The sequence below is a fragment of the Benincasa hispida genome, chromosome 10, assembly GCF_009727055.1.
Source record: "Benincasa hispida cultivar B227 chromosome 10, ASM972705v1, whole genome shotgun sequence".
NCBI classification, from domain to species: Eukaryota; Viridiplantae; Streptophyta; class Magnoliopsida; order Cucurbitales; family Cucurbitaceae; genus Benincasa; species Benincasa hispida.
In genome coordinates this window covers 47,868,606-47,883,949 of record NC_052358.1, presented here as the reverse complement: position 1 = coordinate 47,883,949, position 15,344 = coordinate 47,868,606, and the positions used below count along the sequence as shown (strand labels likewise).

Sequence of the window (15,344 nt, the reverse complement as noted above, 5' to 3'; positions counted from 1 at the left end):
TTGATGATAAATTCGAACTGTGTAGAACAGATTCTAGCATGTGAGTTTGTTGCGAGTATTGAATTGAATTGAATTGATTCGAATCGAATTGAATTTGAAAAGATATGGAGTATGATTTGGCCATCTGATGTACGTCGAGTTCTAGCTGTTTGATTTGGATTATACGATAATTTGCATAATCTAATGGATATTAAAGGATTAAAATATAAGTTTATACAATCCCTTAAATTGGAGGGACGTTGATATCAAAGTTTAATAATGGATATCTCATATCAATACTCATAAAATACATATATGTATGTAAATAATTTTTTTTTTTTTTTTTTTACATTCTTTTTTACAAACCTTTAATGTCAAAATTGATAATACAAGTTTTATAGCCAACTAAATTATATTCATTTTACTTCAATAATGACATTAAGTTTAGTTGAAATACCATTTTCTTTTGACGAATTCTGTTTAGGAGGGTATTGCTTTGTATGAAGGTTTTTCGAAGCTCTTCAAGTTGATTTATCCCCTTTCCGGCCCAAAATTGATTTCCATACCATAATCTCTCGAGGAAAATTCAATATGTGAATGAGGTTTATGCCTTTTGTTGATTCTATTTATGATCTCTATCTCTCTGAGAGGTTTCATTTTAGTCTATTGCAAAAGTAACTTTGTCGCTCCTGACTTAGCATACCATGCTCGAAAGAATTTGGTTTAGCTCAAAAATCACCCTTTATAGGTGAATTCTATTATGTTTATTGATTTGTTCGTTTCTTAAATTCTTTTCTTGTTTATTTCTATTGTTATACTTCAAAAAAATTATTATGAGAATATCTATCAATAAATTTATTTAAAGAGTAAAAATAATTGCTCAAGGAAAAGTGAAAATAACGTCAATCTTTGTAAATTATTTGATTTATATGATCACATAATTAAATTAACCATTGTGAAGCATAATTCTTTTTCTTTCCATTTTTGGGATGATAATATTTTCATTGAACTTGGAGGTGAGGGAGGGGTTAAGCCCAAGAATAATATATTTTTTGTAAGTAATGACAAAAATAGAATACATGGAAGGAACTTACAAAATAAGGTAGAAGATAAAAGTCACAAAAATAGGGTAGTAAAATCGTGTACTATACACGATTACTATTAAACCAAGTCATCACCCTCGTGCCTCCATGTTAGCATATGACTTGGTCCATGAAGACCAAGATTTCCATATTTTTATCTTTTTTTTTTTATTGGTTAAAAAAATAAAAATTATTAAAATATATATTAAAATATAATATAGTTAAAAATTAAAATTAATAAAGTTAAACCAAGTCATCACCCTCGTGCCTCCATGTTAGCATATGACTTGGTCCATGAAGACCAAGATTTCCATATTTTTATCTTTTTTTTTTATTGGTTTTCGATTTAAATATATATATATATATATTTTAGTTTTTAGTTAACAATTTTCTTCGTTACTTGTTTTGTTCTTCTTCTTTTATATCATACGCATTTAATAGATTTAGTGTCTCAAGATAAAATGTTATTTTATTAGTTTTGTTATTTGAAGATAAACAAAATAAAACTTCAAATTTCAATAACAAAGTCCAATAACAAAAAAATAAATTTTCAAATTAAAATAATAAAGTCCAATAATATAAATAAAAACCAATTACAATAACAAAGTCAATTTCAAACTATAGCTCAATTCAACATAAAAAAACAAGATCAGTCCAAATTACAATAATAAACTCAAAAAAACAATCCAAATTTTCAAGTAAAAACTCAAACAAATCAAAAATAAATTTTCAAATTGAGATAAAAAAAAAAATACTAAATCTTAGACACAAACTTCACACACCAGATCTTCCAAATTTTCAACAAATCTAATTCAAAACTCTAGATTTTCATCCATACATTTAAACAAACTACTAGATCTATGTTGTAAATTTCTATGGATAATTGAATGAAAAAATAGGTTAAATTATAAAAAAAAAAAAAAAATACCCTTGAACTTCGATCACATGTTTCAAAAATATCCTTATTCTTTCAAAAATTGCAATATTACTTTTGAACTTTCATAAACATTTTAAAAATACTTTTGGAGTGGAAATTTGTTAGAATTTGGATAGAATTTGAGATGTGAAATGGTTTAGTAAGTGACATAAAATGAAAATTTGAATCAACTCATCGTTTTAGGTCATCTTCACACAGTTCTAAGTTCTGATTTCTATTTGAAATTCTAAAGAATTTATACTGCAAAAGTAGTTTTGAAATATTTATGAAAGTTGAGGAGTAATATTGTAACTTTTGAAAATATAAAGATATTTTTTTAAAAAAGAATTAAGATATTTGTTATAATTTAGCCAAAAGAATATGGATAGTGTATATTATGTTTTCAAATTGTTTTAATCAAAGTTTAATGTCATTGATAAAAAAAACTAGAAGGTAAAGATAGAAAAGAAGACAAAGTAGGTAAAATTTTGCAGTTGAAACTCTTTCTAAACAAATATATTTGAATCGTAATTTATTATTATTTTTTTGACAGAATTGAATTTGAATACGTTTATTTGTATATAATGCATATAATAATGGTATAAATTTGATTTTATTTGGTTATAATAATAAGAAATCCATTCAAATAAGATTTGACGAATTTTCTAGCCATTTTAAAATTTGGGTTAGTTCTTATATTATTTAAAATCCCAACAGTATCCGCAAACAAACACAAATATTTTCAAATATTAATTATCACACATATCCAAATAAAATATTTAATAGACATTTAATATCAATATTCATAAACATTAGTTGTAATCTAAATATATCCTTTTAACTTTTAAAAAATGTTTAATATATTCTTAAATTTTTAATTTTGTGTCAAATCGTTTTCTGAATTTTTTATTTTGGGTCCAATGTTAAGTCCCTAAACCCTAAAGCTAGGCATGGATCTATTAGGTAGAAAATTTAGATTCTATTTGATAATCATTTCATTTTTTGGATTTTTGAAAATTAAGCCTACTTCCCCTTATTTCTTACGATGATTTACAATTATTAGTTCAATTTCAAAAACAAAAACAAGTTTTTAAAATCTACTTATTTCAGTTTTCAAATTTTGGCTTGATTTTATGAACAATTGGTAAAAAAAAAATAGAAAACAAAGGAATAAATTTTGGGGTGGAAGTAGTGGTAATAAGTTTAATTTTCAAAAAATAGAAAATAAAAAATTAAGATCCTATTTGGTAACCATTTCGTTTTTTTATTTTTGATTTTGAGAGATAAATCTATTTCCTTCCAACATCTTACAACTCTAATTATAATGGTTGAATTCTTAGCTAAATTCAAAAAATAAAAACAATTAAAGCTATTTTTATTTCAAAATTTGGGTCTTTTAAACCATTAGTAAAAAATAGATAACATAGAAAGAATTTGGAAGTGAAAGGAGTGTCTATAAAATTAATTTTCAAAAATAAAAAACTAAATTAAACGAAACGATTACCAACCAAAGATTTAGAGTTTTATTAGATATAAAATTTTAACTATTAAATAAATTTAATTTCTAAGGCCTCATTTGACTATTTGATTTTTAGAAATTGTGCTTGTTTTCTCTTAATTTCGTATAATAGTTTCATCTTTTTTAAGTAAAAAAAAAAAAAATTGAATTCTTAACTAAATTCAAAAATACTAATACAGGTTTTTAAAAACTATTCTTCCAAAACACAATATGAGAACTTTTTTATTGAGTACCATATGCAAAGGTGAAATTTAAACACATAATCTTTAAGTTTTTCTTTTTCTTTTTTTTTTCGCATCTCAAGTGAGCGAATTTGAAATGACTTTTCAAATACTTAAAAAAATAAATTCTTTTTTAACACTTAAAATCTTTTTCAAAGCTTTAAAATTAAACTTTATTTAAAAAAAATATGTATCCTTAGATTTTGAATCTAGTTTTCATTTAATACGTAAGTTTCAAAATATTATACTTTTATCCCTAAATTTTGAGATTGATTTTTATTTGGTCCCTAAGTTTTAATATGTTATATTTTTTACTCAAGGGACCAAAGTAAAAACGTCGACAAAACCTATCTTGACGGTAAATCAATCGTCGGCAGAATTGTCGGGAAAGCATCATCGGAAAAAATTTTCCCGGCCTAAAAAAACCCTTGTCATAGGAAAAAAAAAGATATTTTGATGGATCAAGGATGGGGGCTTTTTGCCGACCCTAAATGAAACCATCGAGATAAGTTATTTCTCTTGACGATAAGAATAAATTACGATCGTTAGGAGAAGTCAGGTTATGCCGACAGTTCGTTTTGGACGTCGGGATACTGTTACTTATCCCGACGCTTGCTCTATAATGCTACCATCGGCAAAAGTTCTTGTGAAACTATTTTAGCGTGAAATTACACTTTTCCCGACCCCTATACCGTCAGGAAATGGTTACTTATGCCGACAATAATCTGGTTTAGTGTCGAGAAAAGGTAAAAAAAAAAGCATGAAATTACACTTTTTCCTGGCCCCATGTACCGTTGGATTATATATTTAAACATTGGAAATAACTTTTTTCTTTATTTACTATATTTTAAATCCTTTTTTTTTTTTTTTTTACAAATGTCATACATGTTTGAATCTTACAAATATCAAATAAACTAAAATAAAAATTGCGAAAATTAATTAGATGTCTACAGTAGTAAATAATATCTAGAAAACATGTTTGAATCTTAAGAATTTGTCAAATAAACAACTACTAATTCTATTCGTCTTAGATATAACATAACATCCACAAATTCTTAATTCCAAAATAACATTACACAATAACAAACTACCTATAAAACACAATTCTACAACCTAACTAAACTTGTCGGGAGATGCATCTTCAACATAAATCTCAAGATACCTACAAAAGACAAATTTAAATAAGTTTAATACTCAATATACCATATACCAATCTCAAAATGAATATAAAACTAAAACTCAACTAAGAACATTAATAAATTGAAACAAACTAACTCAGATTTACATATTTCAATCTCAAACTCAATATAGAACTTAAAACTCAACTTAACTTACTCATAATTATACATTTACCCCTCCAACTTTAAACCCAATATAAGAACATTAACAAATAAAACTCACTTTAGCTTCAAACCAACCCGTATTTACACATTTTAAACTCAAACTCACTATACAAATAACAATCAAACTCAACTTAAGCATAAACATTATTTCGTATCGTTCAACTCCATCTATTGGCTCCCACATTGCATTCATACATTTTCTGCATGGACATCTAGTTTTTCTCGAGTTATTAACATGAAGTTTTGTAACTTCAAGGAATCGGTATACTCCTTCTGCATACTCAATAACTTGTTCCTAATCTTAATCCATTCTTATCCATTCTTAATAAATATGTGATAAGTTGAACCTGTGTGATTTAGACAATTAGTTATATTAGAACACATAGTTTCAATTTCTAAGTATTAATTTTTTGTTAGAAGAGTTGTTTTCTTTATGAACAATATTCGACCAAAAATAATAAACCCAAGTTAAAATATATATTAGGACTTTTAATTTCAATTTCATTTTTTTTTTGTTTGTGTTTCTTTTTTGGGTAAATTTCTCCAACCATCCTTCAAAATAAAGTTTTCCTTTAAGGGTTTCTTTCTTTTATTACAACGGATTAACAATCCCTTGTAATCCAATTAAACAAAGAAAGGTCATGAAATAGAAAATCATGATACAAGAAGAAGTAGCTGAAGGTAACTTCCAAGTGTTTGTGCAATAAACAAGTTCACAACTATCAATGAATTCAGACACAAAGATAACATAAGACACTCTATCGAAAGACACTATCTCCCGACGCCTTAATTTTAGATTATCAAATCAACAATAGTAATAACATCAAATAAACAAAACTTGAAAACAGAGAAAAATGTGATGACTAGTAGTCAAAGCATGCTTCAAAAGCATGGACCTAAATATGGTTATGTTATTTGCACAAGTTGCTAAAGTAGGCTACAATAATTGTCCAAATAGAATACAATGACCGATTCAAGTAGAACAACATCAAACTAAATATAAAAATAATTCATTTAAAAAGTGAAAAATTTCATGTATTTTTTTTTACTAAAAATTACAAGTGGAAAATTTCATGGGTTTATGGGTTAGAATTAGAAATATTCATAAAGAGAATACTACTACTTCTCAAATATACATGTATTTTTATTTGCATGGAAATTTTCATGTATTTATTAATTAGGAAAACTCATAAATAGAACACTACTACTAATTCTCAAATTTAAATCCTCTTATATTTTATGGAAAAACATGAAATCAATTTTACTTGAGCATCTCATGTATATGGAGTTTAGCAAAAAAATCATAAAGAGAAACTACTACAACTTGAAGAGCAATGAGCCAATCATCTTTAGAATATTAAAAATGAAACTTCAAAGTCATAAAATTTATTTACTTATATAGTACATAATAAAAATAATTAGTTCATTTAACTAGTACAATTCTAGTACAAATTTATTTAATTAATACAAATCTAGTTCAACAAAATATCCATCACATCAAAGTAATCTACTATAAACATGAAATTCATTTCCAACATTTAAAAAAAAAATATATATATATATATATATATATATATAATATGCAAATATTATATGATTCAAGAAAAGAAATCCAATTCAACAAATTTAAATTGCAATAAAAAAATCCATAAAAAACATGCAATTCATCACAAAAGGTTGACAACAAATTTTTTTTTATATGTTGACTGTATCGTAACATACATATCAAACAAATATAAAATATTTAACAACAGAAAAATTAGAAAAAAAATTCTCTCACAATACCAAAGAAAAATATCAAGAGTCATAAATTAAGAAATCATATTTCTTAAATCTATTCCCTGAACCTTATTTCTCCACTACTAACACAATCTTATTCTTCTTCTTTCAGTTATTACATATCATGTTAAATCATGCACCACTAAAATTTTTAAGTTCATAACTTATGCAGATACAATCGGAAAACAGAAAAACTGAAAAATGAAAAAAGAAAAAAAAAATAATGTGGTTCATACTTGGTTGCGAATGAAGATGGACGGTGAGAACAAGACGACGAGAATTGGGCACACCGGACGACAACGAAGGGCACACCGAAAGAAGAAATCGAGCCGACTAGAAGAAGAAAGAACGAAGGAGAAGAAAGACTGGAAGAAAGAAGAAGGAAACTATGGGCGGAGGCTGCTTTAGGATTTTAATTGACCCTCTCCCGACGCTCTAAAAATTGTTGGGAGAAGTAGCTTCTCCTGACGGTCATTTAGACAACCGTCGAGGTAAGTGCCTTCTCCCGACAGTCGTTTGGGCAACCATTGAAATAACTCTAATGAAAATTTTCAAACTTTTTTTTTAAAAAATTAATCCTCTCCTGATGATCGTATAACCGTCGACATAAATAGACTCTCCCGATAGTCGTTACGAATACTGTTGGGATAACTCTACTAAAAATTCCACAAGTTTTTTAAATTGACCCTCTCCCAACGCACTGTTGGATAAAGTACATTATCCAGACGGTTGTTTTACATACCATCAAGATAAGTTTAATAAATTTTTATAACTTTTTTATTTAAATTCACCAACTCCCGACACTTCTATAATCGTCGGGCTAAATATCTTTTTCTGACAGTTTTTCACCCACTGTCGGGTTAACACTACTAAAATTTTCTCAAAACTTTTTTAAATTTAACCCTCTCCCGACGCTCGTAAAACCGTCGAGATACGTCCATTCTCCTGACGGTCGATTTAAATACCGTTGGGATAACTCTAATTACAAATTTTCAACCTTTATTTAAAAATCGACGCCTCGTCTATACCGTCAGGATAGGCACTAGGCATCGGGAGAGACCAATCTTTTCCCTCACACAGATTATGACGATGGTCAAAGAAAAAGGCATCGGGATGGCCGATTTATCCCAATACTAGTCAACTTTTCATTGGGATTTATTTTTCTCCCGACGCCACGAAATAATGTTAGGAAAAATGAGCTCTCTCCCGACGCTTGTTTCTGCATCAGGAAAAGTTTTGTCAGGAAAAACCAAAATTCTTATAGTGAATCTAGGGACCAAATAAAAATCAAATTTGAAACCCATGGATAAAACTAGTAACATCAGTATTTTTCTCGAATTATCTTTAAAAAGAAAATAAAATTAGGCCCAAAGATATTTTTCTTGAATTATTTTTAAGTATTTGAAAAGTCAATATTGAAATTCAAATATCTTAGAACAAAATTATAAAACCTAGATGAGCAAAATTTTGAAAAATTTTAATATTATTTGATGATCGCTAGAAAAAAGAATATCTTTAAATGTTACATCACCATTACATTATTCAATTCCAATATTATAGATTAAATAAAAGAATTATAAGGGTTCAAAATAAAAAATAAATAAATAAATAAAAGATTTATAAACTTCAGAAATCAAATTAAATATTTGTTTAATCTTTCATCTCCAAATTGAGGCAGTTGAAGCCATGTGATTCGTTCACATTCAACGTATATGCTTAAACATTACTTTAAAATAACATTGGCAATAATATTTATGGCAGTCTTAAACTTAAAATATTCCCATAAACTAATCATTATTAGTACTAAAAAACTAATAATTATTAACTCTTAGCATGTTCTAATATATATATCATAACTATTTATTATTCAAAGTCTTTTTTTAAAAAATAATAATAAAAAAGTTTATAAGCATACCATGTGCAATAATCTACACTTGCCAATTTTCAGAAGATATTGGTCAAGTATTAACTATAAAATAGTACACAATAACAATAATTCCTAATTAATTTTATTTTAATATTTAAAGTTCATTGTACTTCAATACAAAACACAACTAAGTCTAAAATATAATCATACTTCTCAACCTAACTTAATCTTTAAAACTAACTCGAGTGATCATAAATAATATATTTATTTTGAAAATTTATTTAATTATGAAATTGACAGATTATTCTAATACAGGGTGTGTCATATCAAAATGCAATTATACTTATCAACTGAACTTGATTCTGATACTAACTCGAGTTCATAAACGATATATTTGATTTGGAAAATTATTCGATGGAGTTGACAGCTAATCCTAATGCGATATGTGTCATACCAAAACGTAATCATACTTCTCAACCTAACTTGATTTCTGAAACTAACTCGAGTTCATAAGTCGATGCATTTGATTTGAAAATTGATTCGTTGTAGTTAGACAACTCATCCTAACAGATATGCCTCATATCAAAATATAATTATATACTTCTCAACCCAACAAATTCATCAACAATGTATTTTATTTAAAAAAAATTTATTGACTTGACAATCTATCCTAACACCGCGTATATTGCACTAAAATGTAATTATACTACTTTCCAATCTAACCCGACTTTTGTATCTAACTCAAGTTCACTTACAATGTGTTTCATTTGAAAAATTATTCAATTGAGTCGACGATATATCCTAACAAGGTGTGTATCATACCATAATGTAATTTACTATTTCTCAACCTTATCCGTTTTTTTGTATTTAATACAAGTTCATACACAATGTGTTTAACTCAAAATGATTATTTAATGGAGTTGACAACATATCCTAATAAAGTGTGTGACGTGGGTCATAGAAAGTGTAATTGTATTTTTCAACCTCCTACCTCGATATTTGGATCTAACTTGAGTTCATCAATAATATACTTGATTTGAAAAATTATTTTAATAGAGTTGCCAGTCTATCCTAACGCGGTGTGTCGTATCAAACTTTAAAATAACTTTAATAATGAAATAATGAAGTGGATATAGTACACCATCAATTAATAATATATTAAATTAATTTCTTGGAGGGGGCCCTCCAATGGCCAACTACCATTCTCCAAACCTATCCCTCCCTATAAATTCGAAACCCTAATTCCCTCAAATTCCCAAATCAAAATTTCTTCCACATTCAGCCATTTCTCTGTTTTTTTTTTTCTGCTCAAGCAGTTCATCAGCAATGGGGTTTCGTCTTCCGTCGTCATTGATTCCTCAGGCAAAGCAATTGCTAAGGAGGAGTTCGGGAAATCCATCGGCGGTCCCGAAAGGTCATGTGGCGGTGTACGTCGGAGAGTTACAGAGGAAGCGATTTGTGATTCCGATATCGTATTTGAATCATCTTTCGTTTCAACAGTTGTTGAATCGAGCAGAGGAAGAGTTTGGATTTGATCATCCAGAAGGAGGTTTGACGATTCCTTGTGGAGAAGATGCGTTCATCGATCTCACTTCTAGATTGCAAGCTTGTTAAATCCATGAAGAAGAAGAATTAGGATGATTCTCGATTTTTGCCTTTGGCCTCTTCTTCTTCTTCTTTTTTTTTTTGTTTTTGAATGGAGATCCTTCATTGTTGTTGATGATGATTTTTGCATTCTGACTGATGTTAGAATGTTGATGGAACCCAATTACATTGCCTTTGGGTGTTGTAATGAGCGGTGTTGGAATGGTGAATTTTTTTCACCAGAAATTGTAATGCAAATACAACTTTTCTGTATCATTGGATCTTGTTTATGTTCTTCTCTCATGAATTAGAATTATACTTCAAAAATTTACTGTTGGATCCAAAATCAGTATTGAGTTTGAAAATCTTTGGCCTAGTTGGCAATTCCAGTTTTGTTTTCCGGTCGTATGAACCAAAATTTAAAATATAGATGTCGGAAATATCCCTAAAATATGGAGGTGAATCTATATTTCTAGAAAAATTATAGAAAAACAAAAAATAAATTTAAATTCATAAATAAACAATCGGTAAATTTGGATAGAAAAATACATTTGATAGACTTGTATTGGTTATGCCATAAATTTCTATTTGACCTAAGACCCAAGTGGTTGCTGGACCGAGATTGGACGGAAGAAGAAGAGTAGAAAATAGTTTCTTTTATTTTTCTATTTTTGAAAATCTCCTGAACATTTTATTATTTTTAAATAAGTAAATGATGCTTGTTTTTTGTGTTTCGTGTATTTTTGGATGATTTAATGAAAATATTGATTAACTTTTCATATCAACGTCGAACCCAGAAACGTGGAAATATTTCGATGAAAATTTAATACTATAGTTAAAAAACAATATTTTTTTGTCAAGGGAGTAACGATTTAATCCTTGATCGATTATATAAAATTAATAATAAGTAATCGTTTAAAATCTGTAACAATTCAGTTTCTATAATGGAAAATATTTAAAATGAATGTGTCAACTTTTATTATGTAATGACTTTGTCTATAAATCAACTTATCAATCTATATGTATAAGAAATTTTATTAAATTTTAATAATATTTTTTTACAATAAGAACTAATTTGTTACAAATTTTAAGTACAATGACTAAGTTGTTACTTATTTAAAGTTCAAGAAACTAATACAAATTTAAATTTGTAGAGATAAAATCGTTACCAACTAGTTTAGCGACTAAATGCATTTTTTAGCCTTAAATTTACATAATTATATTAATAAATTAAAAATATTCATATAATATTTTAAGTTATAAACTCAATTCATCTTTTTAATATTACAAAATAATAATTATATAAAAAATTTGATATCCATAAATCAATTAATAATAGTTTATAATTGACATAATATTTAACTGATAACTACCATTTAAACTTTATAGTATAATTTTTTTTAAAAAAACAATTGTTTAAATTATAAAACTTAATTCTTAAATCTGCTACCAAATACACATAAAAAACACTATTTTCAAAATTCATACATGTCAATGTCACCTTTTGACATGAACATAAATAATTGCATAAATTTGGTAAGTTTTATGAGCTCCCAAGCTTTTGAAGATATCTGTTCATAACGGGCAATAAACCAGAAGATCATTTATCCAATAGAGTTTGTAATAAAATATTGCACAATCAAATTGATTAATTGATAAATACAGCCAATTTTTAGGAAACTATTTTAGGTTATAAATTTGACCGTATGTTTGAATTGACTAAAGAAAAAGTGTTTTTAGAAAAAGTTGTTTTTTTTAAAAAATCTTTTGATAAATATTGTTAAAAATACACTCTGAAAGTAGTTCAAAAATTATTTTGACGGGTTATCAAATATTTCAATTTTTTTTTTTAAAAAAACTTGTTTTCAAAATTAAACACTTAAAAACTAGATAAATTATTATACATCTATTTTTAAATTATAAGTTAAATTATACAAAATATCCATGAACTTTAGTAAGTTTCAATAATAATCCGTGTGCATTTCTACCGTTTAACTTTAAGAGAAAAACTTAGATGCTCTCTTGGATGCACCAATTTTAATGAATCTCAAGTATAGTTAAAATACCGTCACATGGCATTTTTATTTTTTTTTAAAAAAAAATTTCTTATGATTCCCTTTTTGTGTGTTAAAAAAGTGAAGAACATATAAGTTAGGTGCACAAGAACTTTTATTTTTCAATTAATTATCCATTATATTTTGGTCCCCATTTTAACGGATAAGCTAATGGAGGGTAAATCCAAACATTTTAAACCATAAAAGCATCATTTAAACTTTGAACAAATTTCTATTTTAGTGATACTTTCAAAACATTTATGAAAGGTTAAGAGCGATATTTGAACCTTCGAAAGAATTGGTATATTCATTTTTTTTTAAAAAAAAATCAGATTTTTTTGTTGATAATTTAGCCTTTAAAATATGTTGGTTGTAAATTAGATAATTAGTTGTAAAATCACCTAAGATTTTATTTTATTCGTATTATAGTTTTTTTACCTTTTATGTGTTGAGCCTTTTTCCTAACTAAGAAAACTATGCATGTTATAATTATTCATTGAAATATAAAATAATTTATTCCAGTCAAATTAAGATGGTATCAAGTCCAAAGAGTCAATTTGATCAAATAAAAAGAAAATGTGATCCAATAAAAAAATGGTGAACCCAAAAGAGGCACCATCTCGAGGGGACATTGAGAATCTTACATTAGAAAAATCAGGAGACCTTACACTCTTTTTAAGATAGATGGATGACTCTTTTTTTTTTGTCAATTGATTTTGTGATGAAATCTCGTACTACAAATGTAAAAGCAAGAACATTAATACTCCAAGTGCTTTATATATTTACAACTTGCCTTCTTAAATATTGATAAAAAGTTCTATGCCATACTTGTTCACAGTTGAATGGTATGGTACAGTTTGAGGTCCAGTTGCCTATTTTAAAGCATATTTTCAGTTTCAATAGCACAAATCTATTTTTAGGCATTGGCCACTGCCTTATTGGGTCCACTTGTTTATAGCAGAAAGCTTCTCACATGCAGATGTTGCTCCTTATTTAAAGGATTGGATAGACATGGTGACCTTTTGGGTTCCTTTAAGTAAATCATTTGGTTCTTTTGCTGTGTTTGTTCATGGTTTTCTTATTTCCTATATAATATTTGAAAATGTGAAAACACTCCTAAAATTTAGACAACAAAATATACTATTGGGAGTGTAAACTAATTCTTAGATTGATTAGAGAAGAGAATGATTATAGATATATAAGTGTGGACAGTTATCTCCATTGATATGAGGCCTTTTGGGTGGCTTCAAAACAAGAGTTATGCTCAAAGTAAGCAATATCATACCATTATAAAGATCGGTAAAGGTCTTGTTGTCCTTATCAATTAGTATCCAAGCCTTGGTCTAAACCTAGCCGTGTGAGTGAAATCCTCAAATTTCTAACAATGAAATTTAGTGAGTCTCATTCTTGCTCTATTTAGGTAGCCTTGTTGGGCTTGTTTTTGTTTTTTGAAATTAGCTAAGAATTCAAGGGAACATTTGATTAACTAAACGGGGTTAATAAGTTTGGAGTTAATATGTTGGAGTTAGTAAGTTTGTGTTTTGGGTATAAACTTGCGGGAAATTACCAGTTTTGACCCAAAAACTTTTTCCCCCTTCAAAAGTAACCTCATCTAAAATCTACTATTTTTAACCCTTTTTCCAAACTTTAAGTGGGGGGACCCACCACGTAAAAAGATAGTTTTACTCCTAAATAAATGGTTATTTAAAAAAGTTAAATCAAATCTCATCTTCCCGTGGAAATCTCTTCATCTTCCGGTGGAAGTTAGGGTTTATTCTTCTTCTTGTTGAGTTGTCTTCACCATTGTTGGACTCTCTTCTCGCAAAGACTCCCTTGCCTCTATAAAAAAGACCAATCTTTTCATCTTCCATTACCCCTTCGTCCGATTCGGATTTTGACAAAAGATATCATTTCTATTTGTTTTCTTTCTAAATGTATCGATTCTATTATTTATAGGGGGAGTGTGTGATTTCTGGTAGGAATGTGTAGTAAAAAACCCAAAACCCTTTTTTTAATCATCCTTTGAACTTTAAGAACTTAAAAGAACCTATAAAATATTTGGGGTAAGGGTTATATATTCGTCTGGGTTTGATTTGACATTTTTTGGGTGTATTGAACTTCAGAAGAAAAATATCTCATGAAGTTGTTGCCAATGTTTGTCTTGTGAAGTATTTGCAATAGTGGGAAGTTTTTAACATAGCTCGAAAGTTTTTTGTCATTTGTCTCGTAATATTGTAAGTTTGTCTTGTGAAGTTACTTCACGAGACAAAAGACATAAATGAACTCAACTTCACGAGAGACAAAAGACTAACTTCTTCCTCTCGTGAAGTTGAGTTGATTTCTGTCGTTTGTCTCATGAAGTAACTTCATGAGATGGAAAACAAAAATCAACTTTATAGGGGATCAGATCTCGCAGTAGAAGCGTTGTGAACGCCTTGCATCCCTTAATTTAATTTTTACATAAACTAAACATAATATAAACATGTAAAATAGCATGCTTTAGGAAAAAAAAAAGATTAGAATCGTTCTTACCTTTGTAGATTCCCAATCTTCAAGAATAATCCTCTCGAATTTCTTACGAACGGCTCCTCCAACGATCTTGATCATGAACGATTTCTTAAACAATCTCGAACACTACCACGAGAGTAACCTCATTATTCTCTAGGATTCCAATAAAGGGATATGTGATATCCAACTATTAGGAGAGGGAGAGGAGAAAAGGGTTTTGGAGAGTAGAGAGGATTCTCTTTTTGTGGCTTAGCGAAAATTCTGCACAATAACACTTGTGTGCTGTGTATTGTCAGATGGTCCATATGGAGGTCTTTATGTAGAGAACTGTCAAGCCATTTTCCTAATCATTTTCCTATTTCTCTTTTCCGCAATTAGTTAATTAAATAACACTTATTTAATTAATTAGCACAATTAAATATTATTTAATTTAGTTTGCACATCAATTAAATAACTATTTATACATTAAATCCAATTTAATGTGTATATATT

The 15,344-nt window shown here is 27.9% G+C and overlaps 1 protein-coding gene across 1 annotated transcript; it reads left to right on the top strand.

Annotated features, from left to right (window-relative positions):
- The first annotated feature begins 9,896 nt into the window (after window positions 1-9,896).
- Window positions 9,897-11,156, top strand: LOC120088632 (auxin-responsive protein SAUR24-like). Its single transcript, XM_039046050.1, has one exon. The coding sequence runs from the start codon at window positions 10,033-10,035 to the stop codon at window positions 10,318-10,320; it is 288 nt and encodes a 95-aa protein (XP_038901978.1). The 5' UTR covers window positions 9,897-10,032; the 3' UTR covers window positions 10,321-11,156.
- Window positions 11,157-15,344: the final 4,188 nt, after the last annotated feature.

Coding starts and splice junctions, on each gene's coding strand:
- LOC120088632 (XM_039046050.1), top strand. CDS start 10,033: ATGGGGTTTCGTCTTCCGTCGTCATTGATTCCTCAGGCAAAGCAATTG.